At 43.9% G+C, this 20897-nt stretch overlaps 1 protein-coding gene across 2 annotated transcripts in view; it reads left to right on the forward strand.

Moving 5' to 3' along the window:
* The window catches only part of TMTC1 (transmembrane O-mannosyltransferase targeting cadherins 1), a 133381-nt gene that overhangs the window by 85745 nt on the left and 26739 nt on the right, over window positions 1–20897 (forward strand). For both annotated transcript variants that reach the window (XM_014256835.2, XM_088055044.1), the window contains 2 exons: window positions 439–603; window positions 8741–8854. In XM_014256835.2, coding sequence (XP_014112310.2) covers window positions 439–603; window positions 8741–8854 — 279 coding nt within the window. The remainder of the gene's footprint in view (window positions 1–438; window positions 604–8740; window positions 8855–20897) is intronic.

Below are 20897 nucleotides of genomic sequence, written 5' to 3' on the forward strand. Positions count from 1 at the left end.
AACTGGAATTAATAGCAGCCACCACTGGGATTGTTTAGAGACTTCCCCCTGTTAAAATCCTTGTCATTTCCACACTGCTCCAGTAGTGCTCAGTATTACTGTTATTACATGGTGCTTTCTTAGCTTGCTGTTCAGAAAAGCAGCTGCCTTCTGTGTCTGGTGTAAGCTACCATTATGCTGGGTGGTATTATGTATGCGACTGTACTTTTGGCATCTGGGTCTATCATTTAGATTAATTTGGAAATTGTGTAGTGACTTGAGGAAAACTGCTGTTGAATTGAAGTTTGTTAGCCCAGAAAATATCATTAGTCCAAAACCCCCTGTAATTGTATAATAAATGCGATACTGGATGGTCTTGCATATAAATCAGACACTTGAAATGTAACTTTTAGTACATTTTGCTTTTTTAATTTTTTAAATTTTTTTTTCTTTTCACAGTATGGGGTATTGCATCCTTTTTGTCCATGGTCTAAAAAAGCTGTCTACATGGCTAAATAAATGGAGAATTACTGTTCCCACTCTCTTTGCTTTGCTGCTGCTGCTCTTCTCTTGGAAGACTGTGAAACAGAATGAAATCTGGCTGTCACGAGAATCCCTTTTCAGGTAGGAGTGACCACAGGAGAATACTTGCATTTTTATATTGTTTAAAGTAAGCTTGTTACATGGAATAGTTTTCTTTAAAGTTGTGCTATTGATGCATTGATCTAATTAACGTTTTCATTATCATAAAATAACACTTTCTGTATTCTGGTAACTGTGCAAAAACTGGTGTCAGCAGTTTATATGCTGATGGACAAACTTTGGTTCTGACAATCACATTTTTAAGACATCCTGTTTTTAAGTAACTTTGATTCTGTAGATTTAATGATAGCGTAACGCTTTAGTTTCTAAAGACATAGCAAAAGATTTTTGCAACACTCCAGAATGCCATAGTAACGCTACTGAATATATTGAAATTTCTTTAGCAATGTTCTAATGGCAAAAATAAAATGCCACGAAGTGCCAAACTTAATGTACCATATTTTATTTTATTTGATTACTCTTTGCCAAACAGCTCTGTTAACAACCTCATTTATGTATTTTCTTGCATTGAAACAGACTGTTTCATTTTGTGTTTTGCTAGAAAATGTATTGCATTTGCCTCCAGCTGCTTTCAGCAGTTGTCTAATTGTGAAGTAATTGCAGAAACGCAGGTGATCTGCACACGGGTTGAGCTTTATTTCCTAACTTATTGGCCAGAGCAAAGTTTAATTTATGCAGCACTAAAAGTATGAAATATTTTTTTATGTGTACCCTTTGGTCTTCAGGAAACATTACTGAAGTGGTTGGAGCTCTCTTAGTGGGTCTGTTTTTTTAAAAATCTGGAGCTGGGGTTTCTTCCCTCTGCATGATTCATGGAATATTCTACCTTGGAAGGGACCCACAAGGATCATCGAGTCCAGCTCTCAAGTGAATGGCCCGTATGGGGACGGGGTCAAACCCACAGCCTCAGCACTATTATTAACACCACACTCTGACCCACTGGGCCAATCTCAGTTCCCTGTTGTCTCCCTCAAACACTGCTGTTCGAGCCACAGCATGCCATGGTGACTGGCCTGGACTCTCACGGCAATCATCGTGGGACACACCTCCAGTCCAAACCTGGCCACTTGGAGGAAAGTAGGAGGATTTCCAAGGTGGACCACTCTTACTGAAGGGGAGGTGGGAATATGACAATTCCATTTGCAGACTTGCAGGCATCATATGGTGCACAGCTGTGGTCACCCATGTTTAAGAACGATGAAGTCAAACTGTAGCAGATGACAGGAGGACATTTCCTTCTACTAAGGAGCATTCTAGGGACAGTATGGAGTGCTATGGGGTCTGTGGCAGAAGAGGGGGATGAGGTTATGTCTCCTTAGTTGGATACAAATGGAGTTCTGTCCTTCCAGCCTCCATTCAAAGCAGTGTGACTGTTCACTGCCAGCCCCAGTTCCGAGGCTGTACCACTGCTGCAGTGCAGCTCTGAGCTGGAGCTAAAACCTCTTAAACCTCCAGGGAGGAACTTGGGGTAGCCCAGAGCTGTACTCAGGGCTCAGTGCCCTAGGTTGAGGTGCTTCCCTCTTCAGCTCAGGAGTTTTGGGGACAGTACCAGGAGGGAGGTCTGTCCCAGGGTTTTGAAGGGGTGGCAGAACTCTTAAATTCCTGCTGGGTCACCTCGTATTGTGGCCTGCCCCTGAGAGCAATCAGCAGCAGCTGCTGAAAAAAGCGCTGTGAGAACAGGGCCAGCAACAATAATGCTTCTCTCCAGTTCTTTCCCAGCTTGCAGTAATCTGCAGTTTAAAGACTTCCTGAGTCAGGAGTTACTTGCTATTTTTGCTTTTAAAAGCCACTGATGGACTTTTCTTCCATAATGTCTCTGACTGCTTTTTCAAATCTATTTATAGTTTTGGCTTCTACAGCATCCTGTGCGCTGGGCTCCATCATTAAATTACAGAGTGTGCACACCAAGATTTCCCCCTGTGTTCTGTGACCCTTCTGCCTGATCATATAGTTTGGTGTCCCCTAGTTCTGGTGTGCTGAATGAGTCGTGGGTAACCATCAGCTTGTCACTTAGGATAAAGGCATTTCCATGTCTTGAGCCCCTGTGCCTTCACCTAAGGCTGTCTCCTTCTCACACTGAAGTCAGCTGGTCTTGTACTCTCCTCACATGGAAGCTGTTCTGCATTTCTGATTCCTCTTGTCAGTCTTCTCCAGCTAGTTTCATACTCTAATCCATCCTTTTGAGAAAGAGGCCAGAATCACCTTTCAAGAGATATGTGCAGCACAATAACATCAGACTGCATTCTGGTTCTTGTTCTCTTCTCCTGCTAATTCCTAATCTTCTGCTTGCCTTTTTTGACCTCTCCTAAGCAGTGAGTGATAATTTCACAGCACCCCCAACACAAATTCCAGGACACCTACTGTGACTGGAAATACCAGGTTTTTAGACATCAATCTGTATGCAGATTTAGAGTGTGTGTGTGCTCACTCTCTGATGCTTATATCTGTACCAATACTGTTTCTTGTGCCATCATTTTTGCCTTTCTTCAATACTGTGAGATCCTTCTGCAACAAAGTGTAGTTAATTCTTGCAGTGTCACATTGGTGTCATTGGCAAATGTGTCCCCTCCCTGTTTTGCTCCCCTTTCAAGATCCTTTCTGAACACCTGAAGTAGCTCAGGTGCCATTGCATGTCTCCTGGGAACCCTGCTTGCACTCTTCTCCAGCTGTAAAAACTGTTCACATATTCATGCTCTTTACTTGCTGTCTTTCAGCTAAGTATTGATTCATGAGAGGATCTTCCCCTCTTACTCCTTGAAGAAACAGGAAGTCTTTAGTGAGGGATTTTATAAAAAAACCCTTTGAGCATTTAAGTGCTGAACATTGGTGTATGTGATTTTGACTGACTGGGCTGTATTTGAATATTTATAAAGGCTTTCCATAGTTTCAATAAGATGTATGTACCTGTTGAGTCTATAAAACACCAGCAGAGTTTCCCAAATAACTTCTTTCTGCAATACGCAAGGCTAATTCTTAGTTGGACTGTAGTTATCCAGAAATGAGCTAGAAGTAGGATTTATGATGGTTTTCCCCAAATTACTTGAAGTGAAAATCAGACTTTCTGGTCTGTTTCCCCGTCAAGATCCTTTCCCTGGAGCCAAATGAAGTCATGTTCATCAACTTCCATTCCCCTAGTGCCAGTCTCATTTAAATTATAGGCTACCTACTGCAGCTAATAGCTGCATGTTTGATTTCCTTTGGATGCATTCTACCAGGCCCAATGGGTTCATAACTGTTCTGGGTGTTGATTTGTTTTAAAGCCTCTTTTACTGCCACTTCAGTAAGAAACAGTGCTTCGGTCTTGCCCTGTGAGGAAAGGCTCCTGTGTGGCAACTCCTTTAGTTTCCCTGTAGTGAGCACTGGTGCAGAGAACACATTTAGCTTTTCTGCTGTGGTCTTTTCTTCTTCAAGCACTACTTTTAGACCTCCATCATCTATTTGCCTTAGGGGATCTTTGGCAGGTTTCCTCTGTCTGATGTATTCCATTATTAGCTTTGATAGCTTTAGCAAGTTTTTCTTTAAATCTCTTTTGGTCTGCCTAATTATGGTTTATGTTTAACTGGCTGACGTTTATGCTCTTTTCCTTTTTCCTTCTGTAGCTGTTCCTTTTTAAAGAATGGTTTTCATTTCTCATAGCTGTCTTCACTGTGCTGTTCACCCTTATTGGCCTTTTTGTTGCCCTTTTAAGATCTTCTTTGGTAGGTGTTACACATCTCCCACAAATCTGTAATGTGGTAGGACCCTCCTTGTTGATGGGAAGGAAAAGCAAAAGAAGAATAGTGTAGCAAGAAGATAATGTCATCCCAGAAGTGAGAAATATCCTCTTTGGGGCAGAAGGAGGAGGCTGATGAGGAGAGGTGGGAGAAGTGGATGGAGGTATTTGAAACAACAATAAATTTTAATGGATGGAACAGGAGGAGGATACAGAGCAAATCTATAGATGTGGGGAAGGAGACATAAACCAACCTACTTGGTATTCTCTGTGTGTGTTGGATATTTTTTAAGAAGTATGTGCTGGGAGGATCTTTACTCACAATCTTAGTTCCTCATTCTTCTTTCTCCAGTTGCTGCTTTAATTAATTACTACTTCCCTCCTCTTAGAGTTTTTTTTTCTTTCACCTTTACTTTTTGTTCCTCTGTTTGCATGTTTCTGCAGGATTGATCTGTCTTGATTCCCTTGGCTGAGGCCTGTTCTGTTAAATACACTTTTTCCATGTTGGTCCAGGAAACGTTTGTGTACTCAGTGTGCTCCTAGTTTTGTACTTGTACCCCATTCTGTCCCTTTCTCAAAACTTACCCCATTTTGACATTGTGTGACACTGTTGCTACCTCTGGGCCACCGTGGCCACTCAGTCTTCAGCCCAGGGACCAAGTTTTCTGGATGCAGAAATCCTGCCAGGTCCCAGCTGAAAGCAGCAGTGTGGGGGAGGATGCTGGTGTCTGAGGAAATGATGCATCTCCACATAGATGCACAAGCATGTGTGCAAGACTAAATGAGAAGCAAATAAACCACAAGTATAAGACGTGGCCAAATATATAGAGAGATATTTGAGGCATAGACATCTTCAGAAGCCCCAAGCAGTTTGTCTTACTGCGTTGGCAGGTGATCAGGGAGGACTTACTTGTTAATTATTTAAGGAACTGCCCTGAAGAGTGGATGCACAGGCCAGAAGGTCAGACTCAAACTGTGGTCAGTGTTAATGTCTGAAGCCAGGGAGAGGGAGGGGAGAGCTGTGGGCTGATCTCTGCATCCTGTACTGACCTTTCCAAGGCTTGTCAAGCTGCCACGTTTCCCGTTGCTCCTGGAAAGCGCCCGCACGTGCTGCCCACGTTTGTGACAGCGCCTGGAAACCCAGCTGTAACCAGCAAAAGAGCTTTACAAAAACTATGCCTTCTTAGTCAGCAGCTCTCCTTCCCAAGCCGGGTCTGCTGACTTCAGGAATTTGCTCCAGCCCCAAAAGCGGCATTTACTGCTGTGTTACTTTGTTAATTCTGGCTCAGCTGAGGAGAACAAGTCCCATTGCATTTTGGACATCTTCTGTAGGACAGTTTATTATGGCCCAACACAGATATCTGTGAAATCAGTACAAGGGTAGGAAGCCAAGGAAGGTGGTTGTGTCATCCAGAGAATAATTTGCTATAGAGAACCTTTGTTGATGATAGTGATTCCCAAAGCAGAGGAGACACCATCAGCTTCCCAGAGTTCCTGCTGAGGCAGGAGTGGTCTCATACCATATTCCAAACTGAGCACTTTTCTTATGGATATCACAGAAAATCAATGAAACCTCGGCCCTGCACGCATTCACCTTGTAGAGCAGAACATGCATTTAGGAATACAAGAGAGGGGATCACAGGGCTTTTTTCCCAACTGAAGTGGAATTTGGATGATGCTGGTATTTGAGGTTGGAAAATACCACTGGTACTTTATTTCTCTGATTTATGGCTAACAGGCTTTTTGTTTTTCCCCGGGGAGGAAGCGTTACGTAAAAAGGTTTGCCTATTGTTTATTTTCCATTTATGTCACTTACTGCTGTCGTAGAAATCAGAAGGGAAGGAAATCCTCTGGAGTAGTAACTTCCAATGTCAGTGGGCTCGTTTCTGGCTGGAGCCAGATTGATGCCGTGGGTTTTCAGAAGGGCATGTGTGTGACTGGCTGGGGAACAGGGAAATAGGAGAGTTTGGAAAAGCACATTGGAAAATTATTTTGAAATTGTGAGAGGCTAGGAGCTTGTGGGAAGCAGAAATGGAAAAAACATTGTGTTCTGCTTTGTTATTTACACTCCACCCTTTCCTTCTTGGCTTTCACTGTGGACATCATTGTTTCCTCTGTCAAGGAGCAAACAGCGTTCTCAACTGGTTAGGAACCAGTTAGCAGGAGTGTTTGCCTAAACTCTCCCAAAGATTCCCCTCTGCATCCAGTGCCGTGTTTGCTGCCTCCTCCAGCACGGAGGCTCCAAGCAGCCTCAGTCATTGCTTCCTGCATTTGCAAAATGAAACATTCCCCCTCCCCGCCCGTTCGAGGAGAATAAATAGGTCAGTGTGAGCAGTGTGGTGCAGAAGGGAACATCTTAAGAACCCAAACCCATTTCTGCGTTTCCCGTGTCACCCCTGCCACCAGCAGAAGCACACAGATGCTAGAAGCTTTATTAGTGATGTTTTAATAAGTGGGACCATCAGAATCAGTGATAAATTCTACTTGAAAGAAAACAGTCCAGAATTAAAATATTTAAACATATGCATCTTGCAGTTAAAACTGTATCTCATTAGAACTGAAGTGCTCGTGCATATGTAATGTACTCCTCACTGTGAGCTCAGTCTGCTCTGGTTCAGCAGAGGCTGTAGCAGAGCAACTCCTTGCACGTAGCTCTGAGTGAGCAGCAGTTTTGAGTGCCGTGTCTCTGCCTGTAACACTGGTGCTGATGTAATGAAACCCTCTCTGTATAAGAATTAATATTCCAGTAATGCCCAGAGGTTGTAAGTGTGTAGTTAATGGCTCCCAAGGCCAATGGAAATTAACACAGCCACAGCAGTCACACATTACTTGCTGCTGGTGCAGTATATCTTTGTGAAAACTAATATAGAAAATAATTCTCTTAAGAATAGCATCAATTAACTGATTTAATTCAGCGATTAGTCACAAAATGTCTTATTCCTGTAGTGCTCCCAGTAAATAATTTGGAAATACCTGATGATTAGGAAGCCAAATGCAAGGTGTACTTTCAATTTTAGTAGGCAAACCGTGGCTGTGTTGAGCTGAACTCTGTAAGGCAGTTGTGGGCGAAGCTTTGGAAGCTCTCACAAGTAGGTGTTAGTGATGCTGGATACCACTGGCTGCAGATAACTAAAAGGATATCCTATTTGCCACTGCAATTCCTCAGTGCTGTTCTGCAGTGAAATCCCCCTCAAAGGGTTTCTGCAGCTCTGGGTGCATTCCTCCCGTGCAAGAGGGTGTGCACCCCACAGCAGGGCTGCCTGTGTCCCTGTCTCATTCTGATTAACTTCCATGCTAACCAAAGCTAACCAGGAGAGACAGACAAGGCAAAGCAACAAGACTTTGGAATTTTCTAACCCTTGCTTTTCCTACCTGAGGTAGCAGGGTTGGAGATGGTGGGAGTAGAAAAGAGAGCAGCTGGCAGGAATCTGCTTGTGAGCAAGAAGCAGCACTTTGTCTGCTTTTACATGAACAGATTCATCCATTCTTATTTCCCCTTACCTCAGAGAGCCCCTATTTATGTGCTGGAAAGGATTCCCCCCATTAAATGGAGTACTGACTTCTCTGGATTCTTGCAGGGGAAATGTTTCCATGGTGTACGTGCTCCTGTGTTTTCTTTCTCTGTTTAACCTTGAAACGGCATTTCCTCTGGCTGTGCAAGGTGTACCTTGCTTTCTGTGCTCTCAATTAAGCAAATAAGCATATGCTTGCTTTTGTCTTTGTGCCCTCATTATTAATTCCAAATGTTGAGTTCAGTCTGCACATGGCAGGGGAGACAAAGGGGAGGGATGGGGCTGTGCAGCCTCAGTCATGTGCTATAATGCCAGAGCCTTGTTTTGCAACCTAAGGGTGAGAGTGCCAATAGCTCTCACCTCCTGGCCATACTCTGCTCAGCTTTAAGCAGTGCACGTGTGCTGGTACTCGGGGTATGCCATGCATTCCACCTAGTGGCTGGTGCACATGGAGAAGATGCCCTCTTGCTGGTATCTGCAGGGCCAGGTTTAAATCAGGATTTACATCAGATGCTTCATGACACTCGGGTTTAAGCAGGCACCCTGCTTTTAGAAAGCACTACATGTTTTCCCTCTAAATATTAACCATTTAGGTTTTGGTCCTTCAATTTAGTAATTCAGATTTTAAAACACAGCAGCATCTGGCCACAGGGAGTGTTGCAGTGCTGCTGCTGGAAGTGCCTGCAGTGACAGCGAGCAGGATGAGTTGAATTGCTGCCACACATTTATGTCTGCCCGGGGCACTTTGAGCATGGGACAAGCTTGGAGTTATAACATGAGCTGTGTTGGCACAAATGCACAGGAGGTGACGAGGTGCTTGGATTATGAGCAAGCTTTTCAGGAGAAGGGAGGGACTTTGAGAAGAAGGTTGGACCCAGGGGAAGGTGGGGTCACCTGGCTGCTAACAGTGTCCTGCTTCTGTTTGTCTTCACAGCTCAGGAGTGAAGACCCTGCCCCACAATGCCAAGGTGCACTACAACTATGCCAATTTTCTGAAGGACCAGGGCCGTAACGTTGAAGCAATCTACCACTACAAAACTGCTCTCAAGTAAGTCCCTCAGGGACCTGGTGGGGCTCTCAGCCCATGTCTTTCCTGACAGGCATTGGGCAAGTTGGCTGCTCCTTGTCCCTGGCTCCTTGGGAGCAGCTTGGCTTTGGGAGCCTGGGAAAGTTCCCTGGCTCAATGTTTGTGTGTCACAAAATGAGGTAGCCTGGCTTCCCTCCAGCTCCACGTGTGTGTGTGTGTGTGTGTGTGTGTGTGTGTGTGCACTTCAGTATATGAGATAGAAATGTTACCATAGCTACACGTTGAGCAATGAGGTGTCATTTACGTAACTGAATGTATGCTGGCAAACAGGAGGTAGTTGTCCTAAATGCATTTTCAGGTTCCTGGGCCATTTATCTTGGTAAATTGTTAATGGTGCATGCCTGGAAAATGTCAGTGTGGTAGCCATCTGAAGTGCAGTAACAATAATGGTACTTACTGCTTGTATTGAGGCTTCTGTCCACAGAGCTTTGCATGAACGCTAAACTAATTGATCCTGAAAATGCTCCTGTGCAGTAACAGGGCAAATATCATTGCTGAGGTTCTGTACAGGGGGAAGCTGAAGCAGCAGGATGCATTGCCTTGCTTGTAGCTGAGTGGTAAATCAGGGCCCAGGGCTGGGCTGTAATATGGGACATGTCCTGTGGTATCTGTCAAGGACCCTTCCTTCACACACAGATGGGGTTGCTCCCTGTGAACAGCTTCCCTCCACTTGCTGCTCTGGCCAGTGCTGTTCATGCAGCTCAGCTGCTCCCCAGGCAGTGCTCAGTGCACCAAGCAGGTCACCCCAGCTCCCCAAACCTCTCCCCTCTGGTCCTTGGGGCCTGGGAGAAAGGACAAGCCCCTCTGGGGAACGAATGCAAGGGGCTGGGGGGATGGCATGGTGGCAAGGGAAAGCAAGCATGGAGTGCACAGATACTGTTTTCAGGAGCAGAAGCGTGTTTGGGAAGGACAGACAAGGTGAAGAGTGGCTCTGATGGACAGCAAGGGCAGAGCTCAGCTCCATAGGGCATGCCAGGAGGTGGAAGAAATGTTCTTTCCTGATGTGTGATGTGACAGAAAACTCCAGAAATTACATGTGTGTTTTGTCTTTTGGCCAGCTGACAGGGTTATGATAAAAGCTCTCCAAGGGCTCCTAACCCACCCAGGCTGACCTGTGAGGACAGGAGTTCATTGTCACTGAGGAGGGACTGAACCTGGGTGAAGGTGATTTTTAGCTTTTTTGAGCAACATCCTGTTCTGTTTTGCCATGCTGGGCGTTTAGGAAGTAATTTAGAACAACCTTCTATTTTTTTTAAGTTTCCAGCAATGGAAAATCCAGCACAACCACCAGTAAACTGTACTGAAGGTTAATTACATTGGCTGTTGAAAATGTCCTCCCTTATTTTTGGACTGATTTGTTTAACTCCAGCTTCCAGTCATTTAATTTGTTTACACCTTTCAATGCCACACTGAAGATCCCATTACTGTTTTCCATAGAGTGATCAACTCCCCCCTTATCCTGCTGCTTGATAGGTGCTGATTATTTCAGCGTCACAAAGTTTTGCAGTCCTCCAGTTGTTTCTCTGTCTGGTTTCTGAACTTTTCCCAATTTACCAGAAAAGGCCATTGCAAGTCAAAAAGAAGAGGAGCTGACAAAAAATTACCCAAGCCCTGCAATGGCATGCACAGAGTAATGTAACTACTCCTACCAACATTGCCTCTGCTTGTGTAAATGGGATTTGCAGACAAAAGATCTTCTCTAACTCAGCAGCACCCATTTATTGTAATTATAATGCTGTTTTCTGCTCTGCAGTATTTCAATTATGAAAGAGTCTGTTTTGAGAACTGACTGCAAACATTTTCTCAATTGTATTACATAGCACAGTTTATGCTGGTAGTGTTGTTTTAGAGCATCTGAAGCCTTGTTGGAGCTTGGAGCCCCACAGAACCAACCGTGCTCTTCTCTAGGTGCTTGGTGTCTCATGGCACTGGTGCTAGCACTAGACTTGCTTCAGTAATTTCAGCATTAGCTGGCAGTTTGGAAAAGCAAAACTCACCTTGCACATTCTTTTTGGCCCAAAAGTACAGGCCAGGAGTTGGAAGTCTCCATCCCTGGGAAGCTGCACTACTTGTTCTTGTCATATTGTATCTCTGCACTTACATTTTCCTTATATTTGCTCCCTCCTTCCACCTCTGTTACAGGGAAATTATGTGGGGTCTGTGTAATGAGCAATAGAACAGTGTAAGTAAAAAGTGCACTATGTTCTGCTGTTGAGAATTACATTCTGTAATGTCTGTGTTTTCCCCACAGACAGACAGACAGACAGACAGACCCTTTCTGCAGTGCCCAGGGTTGTGTGTGTGCCCTGCACCCTCTGCTGGGTGCCTGCATTTGATGGCTGTGTAGAAGCAGTGGAGAAGCTGCTGGGTGTGGGACAGGCAGCCTGAGGTGGATGCAGTGGCAGACCATACACAGGTATCACAGAAAACAGCCCTTATTACCCATCCTCACAGACTGCTCCTCGCAGACTGCTCTGATTTGTAGACCAATCTCCACAATTAGGTAGAAGGAAGTAGTAGCTGTAATATCCTGAGCAGATTTTGATGGTTCAGGGTATATTTTTGCCACTGGCTTGACCTGGAAGGATGAGTTACCACTCTGTAAATTTCCATATCAGGGAGTAGGCAGACCAGCAGCTATGGTATTCACACAACAAGCTTTCATAATTTCCCACAGGTACCCCTCGCTGAGTGCCTGCTCTCCCAGCGAGTGTGGGTGGATCCATCCTCCCCAGGTTACAGAAAACCCAAGCTACGCAGGAGGCTTCACAACCCAATGGCAGCACAGCCAAGAGTACAGAAGATAAAAATATTATTTCTGCCTAGCGCTCAGTGAGCAGATCAATAGGGAATTAATAAGGAAATGGAGTCAATAAGGACACGGCTTGCTGCCTGGGAGCTCCTGGGAGATAGGAAAGGGAGAGCTGCAGTGCTTCAGTGGGTGATGGCTCATCCACTATTCCAGCTTTGTGCCAAATGACAGCACAGGTCTGCTTGATCTCAGTGAATGAGTTTAATTGTTTAGTGAATAGAAGTGATCTTGTCAGTCTGCACACTGCTGATTGAACTGCGAGCAATTGCCATTCCACCAACTCCACCAACATAAGGATGCACTTCCATGCACTCCTGCTCTGCCAGAAGTGCTGGTTGCCATGCGGCTGCTAGGCAAAGCATCACCTTGCTCCTGTGATACTGTAACTGTGGGAAAAGATGTTGAAGTCAACACAAGTCACCTAGTGAAATACTAGCAATTGATAATAAATCCTGGGAAAGTTGATCCCCAATGCTTTAACTGCTCCCTTTCCTGCTTTCAGAGGCAGGTGGGATTCTCTGCTGGCAAATGTTGCTGTACCTCTGTTAGCTTCAGGGCAGAAAAGTGGTGGAGGAGAATAATGTGTGTTTTCTCTGACAGTGGAACTGCAGGGCAGGTTTCCAAGGCAAACTTGGCAATCAGTCCCAACAAGCACCTGTCAGTGTCATTGCAGGTGGCCCCTCAGAAAACTCATTCCTCACCCCAGCCCAGAGACCAGTGACAAAACACCCTGACCTAGCTGGACATGGGTAATTAGTGCTATCTAATTATGTTCTCTAAGAGTGGGGGGAAATGAAAACTGAAATTAAATGCAAAAATGGAGAACGGTGTTTGCATTGGAAATGGGGAGAACGAAAAGAACAAAAATTCTCTCTATGTAGGAAAAGCTCTTCCTCTATGTCATTCCTAAAAGGGGAATGGAAATGGAACCACTCAGAGATGCCAGATGAGTTACCCATTAAATAGCCCTGACAAACTGATGCCTTAAGTTTTAGCTTTTATATTTTTCAGATGCTGTGCTGCCTAGGTGTGTAGTTTTGAGCTTTGTATTAAGTGTTAGTGAGCTCTCTTCACAGAGTAGGTAGACAAAACAAACTCCTTTTCTAGCTTGGTACCAAGGACAATTGTTACAAGTTTCAGGCCATAAACAATGGTGAAGAGAGAAAACAAGAAGGATGGGAGTTCATAACCTAAAGCAGTGATTAACAATTAATCCTGATATGTAGATGGACCAAAACTTACAAAAGTGTGAGACCTTGTGACCAGTCATTGATTTTGTGACCATTTTGGGTCCATCCTGGGTGTAGCCCTGGCCAGGCTCTTGTACTGCCCAAGGTATACCCCTTAACACCTTTCAATAAATATCTGCTTTATTCTTAACTCTGTCTAGCTTCTGTTCTAGGTCAGCTTTCTCAAGGCATCAAAACAGTTGGCATTCAGCAATTGTAGGTGGATTAGACTGCTTCACTGTTTGCCTGACATATGGTAGTGACCCCAGGAGATCTTTGGGGTTTTTTCCTTTAGAAAGTAAAGGCTGGAAATAGTCCATCTGAGGTGTGAGTTGACCACAGCTATTCTGAAAGCTGGCCTTAACATTCTTGTTGCTGCTTCTGCTGCAGATTTGCTGCTGTTGTTAGGAATTCTGGAGAACCTCTGCTCCTGGAGATCAAACAGTGATGATATCTGAAATTTATCTCACCACTTGTCTCCCGTTCGTGAATGAGAATATGAGGTCATGCAACCTCACTCAAATATGAAGAACATCTCTGATGTGCTAATGAAGATGTTTTTGCTGTTGATAGTTACCAAGCTTCTGTCTTGCTTCTCCCTAGCCTTGTGTGCTTGATGTTACTGTTGAGACTTATATTGCCCTTCAGCAATGCACATGGGTTGACATGCAGAGAGAGAAAAAACAGCAAAGCCTTAAACCCAATTGGTGAACATTCATCATCAATTAAATCAATCTCCTTTTAACAATGGAGGGGAGAAAAATAATTCACATTACCTCCTACAATTGCACTCATTCAACATTTTAATTCCCAAAGCAGTTCTTACCATCCCTCTCTGTGTTTGTTGTCAGGGCAGGACTTCCCATGGAAGGCAGATCAATGTGAGCATCAGCGGATGGGGCTGAAGGAGGTTGCTGAATTCTTTGCTGGAGTTGGGTAGATAAACATGCTAATAATAGTTCTGTGCTATCTAAGCTGCATTTCTGTGTCTGCAGAAAGGTCATCATCTAAAAATTCACGTTTGCCTTCTGGATATTAAAACAAACCTGAGAGTTCAGAGTCCTTCAGGATGTGTAATGTGACCCTGTGTGTTTATTTACATAAATGCACTGGTGTGTGTACCTGGGAGCACACACACTTCTGCAGCATTACCTCCGTGTGTCTACACGTCCATCAACAGGTTCCTAGGCACAAGCTCCCCTTGGACTTACTCTGCCAAAAGCCGCTGACCAAACGGAGCGGGAAGGGACCAGCCTACCATGCAGAAACCTTCATTGTGGCATCTTCTGGAGGAGGGAGCCTCTGGACAGCAAGTGGGAACTCTTGGGCTGGTCTTTTTGCAGTTCAGGGAGCTGTTCTGCTGTTCAGCCTTGACAGAGAGGAGAGAGTGGGCCAGCAGGCACAGAAACCAATATGAAAACACTTGGTGCTGCAATTTGTGTGGTCTTGCTCTTGCAGGGCTTGCAGGTAATGCATCTAAGGGCATTGCTTACAGCATGGAAATGGGGAATGCTGGTTTGCGGCATCAGGATGGGTCATGAAATCATGGTTATGTATCCTTAGTACTCAAACACAGGCTGGATGGAGAAGGGAAAACAGTGTAAGTGGCTTATCTATGTATTATCTAGTGTGCCTCATTTGAGGGAACAAAATTGGTTCATAGCATCACTGGAATGGGTAGAAAAGAATAAAGCAAGGCTGTTCTTTCACCTCACTACACTTTAGAAATAAAGCCCTAATGCTGCAAGGGAGACTCAGGTTTCTTCCTAAGCTTTCCCACATACCTTCCTGCTGGGTTTTTATATATCTTAAATCAACAGTATCTGGGGTTGTTTAAATTCAGTTAAATTGCACTCTCCATGCAGTAAAAAAAAATGTGTTCTTACAGCCCTTTATGTGTGTGTGTCAATGTATTTGCCTTGAAAATGCCTCTCAGCATGGACTGCAGGTGGCCTTGGATACCATCTGTGATTTATTTCTGGGAAGAATTAAAATACCAGCACCATTTGTTAGCCTGTTTTTACAGAGAGTAAAAAATGCACAGTGCTGCTTTGCTGTGATTGCCGTGGCTGCTTTTGCTCCCGAAATCGTGAGCGCCTGTCTGACATTCTGATATTACTTAGGTCAGGCCCTTGGAGCAAGCCTGAGACATCTTCCTAGAGATGTCATGTAATACTCTGTGTTAGTGGATGGTATGGGCTGGAGGTGGATCATGTCCAAGCAGTTGGGAATATCTTTGTGTGGTGTTCTGATTCGAGCTTTGACAGTGTGCTTAAGGAGTATTGCACAGGTATGTGGTGGCTGTCCTGAAGCTGGACATTGAAGCTGGAATTGTTGAGTATTTTAATGGTAATTGATGGCTGGAAGGGATGCCTTATAATTTGAATCAGAGACTTAATGGCCTTTACAGCACTTGCATGGGATGGTGGCCAAATTACTTCAGCCAGTGTAATTTATTTTTGAACCTGCTCTCTATAAAGCGCTAATCCCTGCCTGTTTTGAGGGCTGCTCCAGCTCTGCTCGGTTTTTCTGCTTTTTAGTGACAAAATAACAATCAATCAATGCACAGGCTTCTAGTTACTTGAAAACAGAACTGGTAAAAGTGCAACCATGAGCCCTGATGCAGAGAGAGTTTTGTATGCATTTAGAGCCATAGAAGCTGGGTGTGCCTGCTGGGAGGGACAGAGGGATGTGTCAGCCCTGGACACTGATGGTTACAGGTGGGGTCCCTTCATACACCATGGTGTCTTGTTGTGGGTGCAGGCCCTTCCGTGCTGCCCTTCAGGGACTTGCTGGCTTTTCAAACACATCATCTTAGAGAAAAGCCCCCATCATCCCTGAGGATGACAACTCCATAGCCTTCCTCAGTCACTGCATCAAAGCTCTGCCTTCTTAATGTATTGGGGACTGATGAAAAAAACTTGGGTAATGAAAAATGCTCCCCTAATGAACACTCTTTTCTTATTGGGACAAGGCATCTAGTTTGATTTTTCTGTGGGGTATGCAGAGAGAAACTTACAACCGTATTGTCCACGTGTGCAAGTATACCTTTCACTTTTGGCTAATGATATCCTCAGATCCAAGGGTTAGTTACTCATTCCCACAGCCACTGCTTTTTTCTTAGCCTGCTGTCCTTGTTTTTATGGAAACTGTACAGTATGGGGCTGTACAGCTTTCCCTGGCACCTGGGAGCCTCGGGAGATGACAGGCGTGATTTCACCCCCATCTGCTTTGATGAGAGTGTTTGATCCTCTCGTGTCACGTTTGATTGAAGGGCTCACCTGATGGTCTCTTGTTTGCTCTGGGGTCCCTCAAGATTCTGTGGGCTCTATGGAGGTGCTTGCATTGTTCACACTGTCTATAAGTCAGGCATGTTGTGAATTATTAGTCTTTTGTTGGGCTTTGGGAGTGCTGAGGTTTCTGGGATTTTCAGGACTTCCGTGGATTCTGCATAAATTCTTTATGTGAGAGAATAAGCATACAGCCCTGTTTGATAACCTTATGTTGCCTCAACACTTCAGGGAACATGTGAGTTTAGCAGGAAAGATTTTATTTATTTATATTTAGCTGTGATATTGTTTGACTTAAAATCCTGGTTTTTCTCCTCAACTCTTAACTCTCAGGCTTCTATCCCTGCCCAAGTTTGAAAAATCTAATGAAAATTTATAAATTGTAATATTGTTCAGTATGCTACTGGTTGGTTATTTGAATGGCATGCTTTGGGATATTGCTGTAGGTTGGGGCTGTTTTGTCCTTAACGGATCTCAAAGAATTCACGAGGCTTTTGTCAATGCACAGATTAAATCTATTCAACTTCTTTATAATTTTTTTTCCCCCATTTCTGTCCTGGAAAGGTTTCCCTCAATATCAGGGTGCTCTGCAATTCAGCCTGGGAGGCTCACCCTGCTGAGAGGGCTTGCTGTGGGCTGCTCTCCCTGCCTGCTGGGCTGGTGAGAAGGGGGAGAAGTCGTAAATCCAGGACCTCACTTCCTTCCACTGATCCCTGGCTGTGATTCAGCACTTGCTATTTATATCAGGTTGGCCTCTGAAGATCCCAGGTTAGACCAAGACCCTGCTGCAGACCCTGCTGATCAGGTGTGACCCCACACTGACTTCCTGAGCAGGAGCTCCCTCAGGAGCTGAGCTGGCCCACGCAACAGCCATGAGGACCCACAGCACTGCTCAGGGATGCTCTTTGAGCTCCCAGCACCAGACTGGGATGGGATCGCTCCTTTTCTTATTCCTGGCATTGTGTCCACAGCTGAGTGTGTGGAAATGGGCGTGATGTAATACCCATCTCCGGGCTGTGCTGTGTACAGCCAGGAGTCTCGCTGCTTTGTCACGCTTTCACTGAAGAAGATTATGCCTGAGGCTTTCAAAGGAACCTAAAAGCATTAGATCTCCCACTTGCCCGACTTTCAACAGGATTTCCAGGTGCTTTTTTAAATACAGAAAATATCAGCCTGCCACAAGCTTTCTGCCAAGCTGAAGGGTGTTACCTTTGAGGAAATACTGATGCAACTACTAGAACTCTTCAAGTGAAAACCAGCTGCTGCTTGATATTGCAGGATCAGCTCTCCTTCCTTGAAATTAATTCAAATGTTGCAAATTGAAAACCTTTTTGAGGAAGACACAGGATCTGCCACCCACATCTCCACATCATGTAGAGCAGCTCTGGAAACAAGGTGCCATGCCGTCATGAGGCCATGACCTGAGTTGTTGCCAGTGCAGAATTGTTCCCAGAAGGATGACTGGTCTCAGAGTTACATCAAATCATGTTTTTATTCAATTCGACGTAGAGCTTTATTGAGAACTTACATAAATACATGAAAATGAGTGTGATGTAATATTAAAATTGGAAAATTGGCTTGAAATAGTATACTGGAGTAAATATAAAATGGGCAGTATTAAAACTTGGCACAGATGGAAATGTTATTCATATAATGTTCCTACTTTCGTTGGCAAAACAATGCCAATAATTACAGTATATATTGGAATGGGCAAAACGTGCCTTAAGAGCAAGTTGCCATGCTGCCAGCAAGTAATTGGGCCTGGGTAATTAAGGCCTGAGTCCGTGTGCTTAATGTGGCTGCAGGGAGCCCCGTGGATACTGAGGTTTGCAGTAGGGTTGGACAGGCAGCAGGAGAGCCAGGAGTGGCTGTCAGGGAAGTGTCCTCTTGTATGGAGGAGGAGTGATGAGAGCTCTGGCTCTTCAGGCTCTCCTCTCCTCTTGCCACAGAGAGGTAACACAGCCTGTTCTGTCAGGGCAGCACAGGGGGGTGATTTATCACAGCTGCCTCAATGGTGGCGTGGTCCCTGTGAGTGCTAAGTTTAAATGCATTATTTAATCAAAAGATGCGTTAACAAAAAACAGGCACGTGAGATCTCTACAACTGAAAAATTTATTTTTTTATCATTTTTCACTTACTGTTTTAACTTAAGAAGAAATTAATATGCCTGGACCACCTCTGAATATTATACAAGATGATGCAGGCAATTTTTTACTTTCTGCTGCTGCTGCCATGGCATAGCTGTTGGGTTAATGATGACCAGTGTTGCTTACAAGTTTTATAGTGGTTATAAGAACTTAGGTTGTAAGTCACTGGCAATGTGCTTTCAACAGGCTTATTGTCAACCCTTGGAGAGTGATGAAGGGCTGGGGCATCAGGAAGAATCACCCTCATGTGATGTCTCAGGACATGTCTCTGGGCTGCTTTCGATAACCTCTTTTATTGTGAAATGGTTGTGGGGGGCTGCCCGGACCCCTGAAAAATGACATTACAGCCTTTTCCGTGCTGTCCATGGTAGTTTTCCAGGCTAATTGCATGTTAGTCTGGCCCCATCCCCTGCTGCTTGCTATCCACACAGCAATGCCTGTACAAAAACCACATAAGGCTCTTAAGGGCAGGTGGGTAGGTGTCACACTAATGCCTTCTTCCCCCTAAATACCCCTGCCACCAGACCAGGGGCTGTTCAAAGGCAGGACTGTGAGCAGGGATTGCCAGTTGTTTAAGTGGTCTCTCTTGATCTGAATTAAAAGAATTAAAATTCTTGGTGGACCATATGTTGCAGTCATGACAACAAATTTCCTCCCTTTTTCTTCTTTCTGTAATTGCCTTATAATTCAGATATGGAGCCAAACAAAGCCCTTCAATTTTAATTTTTTTTTTTAAAGCCTCATGTTTCCGATAATAGCAGCATTAAATGAAAAAGCAGAGTAAATGGTCATCAGTGTTTTGATGACTGTGTATGTTTTATACCTGGTATCATCTTGGGAAACTGGAAATCTCTTGACTGTGTAAGTCAGTAGGGCTTTCGTTCAGTGGTATTAGAGGGAATTTTGCTAACCTAAAAGAAGTGGGGATAATTACTAACAGGAGTTCCTGTGCAGTCTATACCTGTAATAGTAAAGGGTAGGCTGCTGAAATTTATTCTGATAGTTGCAGATACAGCATTGGAGGAATCATTTGAATTATTCATTCTACAACAAGGAAACATCCCACTTCTTCTCTTTAGAAATGAAATCTCCATCAGCTTTAAAATATATCTTTATTGGTTGCTTTCCCATAATTTTGCTATTTCAAGACTTCTATTATAATTATCCTTGAATGTAGATTTTTAAAGAAAATTATTCCGATTTCTAAAGGAAAGGATAAACGGATTTCTCATATGAACTGCTACTTGTAGAATAAGTTTAATGAAATTCAGCTTTCTTTCATAAATAATGCAGCACTTGCATTTGATTAGGTGAAGCCTAGAGGAATTTCTACCTAATCAGATGCATAGCAAGAAGGATACTGCCTGCAGACTGTTACCATTATCAGTGCTGGTGTCAAGGAAAATACAGCTCTATATATGTCCAGATAGAGAACTTTGTTTCTTAAGGGAAGTTGCAAAACAAGCTAGATATGTTCTAAAAATTGATCTTTTGCATCTCAGTTTCTTCAGAGTGATAGTTTATAAAATAATTCTGAGCATTATTGTGGCATGAAGAGACTCCAGGTTAATTTGAGACCTCCTTGTCTTGGTAATGTGTTTCTAACCCTTCTAAGAAATAAATGCATTCTACATATGAATGAAGAATGGGGAAGAGGAAATGTTTGCATTAGAGAACTTTAAATCAAAATAAGATAAAGCTGAATATCAGGATTCATTGAGACCACTTCCAGAAGTATTGATAAACAGCACAAATCTCCTGATAACTTCAAAACAGAAGTACATATGTCTCCCTCTATTACAACAACAAATCAACTACTTGAAAGCAAACAAGTCTTGCAGAACCATTTGAAAGTTCTTGAGTAAATGTTGCTTCATTTGATAACTGGGGTCAAGCTTTATGCTCCTGTGTAAATCCTGCCACAAGACTGTTCTGCTGTGTTTTTATTCCCAGGGAACTGTTATTAACAGCAGTGGGTGTGCCTGAACAGAGGGTAGTTTAAATAAGGCTGCTAGTCCTTTATTCAACATCCATATTAATAAATTAAAAAATAAAAATATTTGGTCCACATTCTCTAGCCCTGAGCCCAACTGGCATGAATTGACCTGGAAGTATTCAGGGAATGTTTGTATCCTCTGAGAGGCAGTGGCCAAGGCCACGTTGGCTTTTGGGAGCAAACCCTGATCGAGGCTCAGGCCTGGACCACTCCTGGGAACTATTTGAGAGTGGTGTGAAAGCAGCATAAACTGAAAGAGGGCAAGTTTAGATGGGGTGTTAGGAAGAAATTCTTTATAGTGAGAATGTTGAGGCACTGGCACACATTGTTCATAGAAGCTGTGTATGCCCCATTCCTGGAAGTGTCCAAGGCCAGGTTGGATGGGGCTTTGAATAACCTGCTCTAGTAGAAGGTGTCCCTACCTATAGTGGATGGTCATTGGAACAGATGGTCTTTAAGGTTCTTTACATCCCAAAGCATTCTATGATTCAGTCATTCTAAAACAGCATGGATGGCCATGAGGTTGAAGC

This window comes from Pseudopodoces humilis, chromosome 5 (assembly GCF_049639895.1).
Source record: "Pseudopodoces humilis isolate 2021_Gansu_Grassland_sample_001 chromosome 5, ASM4963989v1, whole genome shotgun sequence".
NCBI lineage: Eukaryota > Metazoa > Chordata > Aves > Passeriformes > Paridae > Pseudopodoces > Pseudopodoces humilis.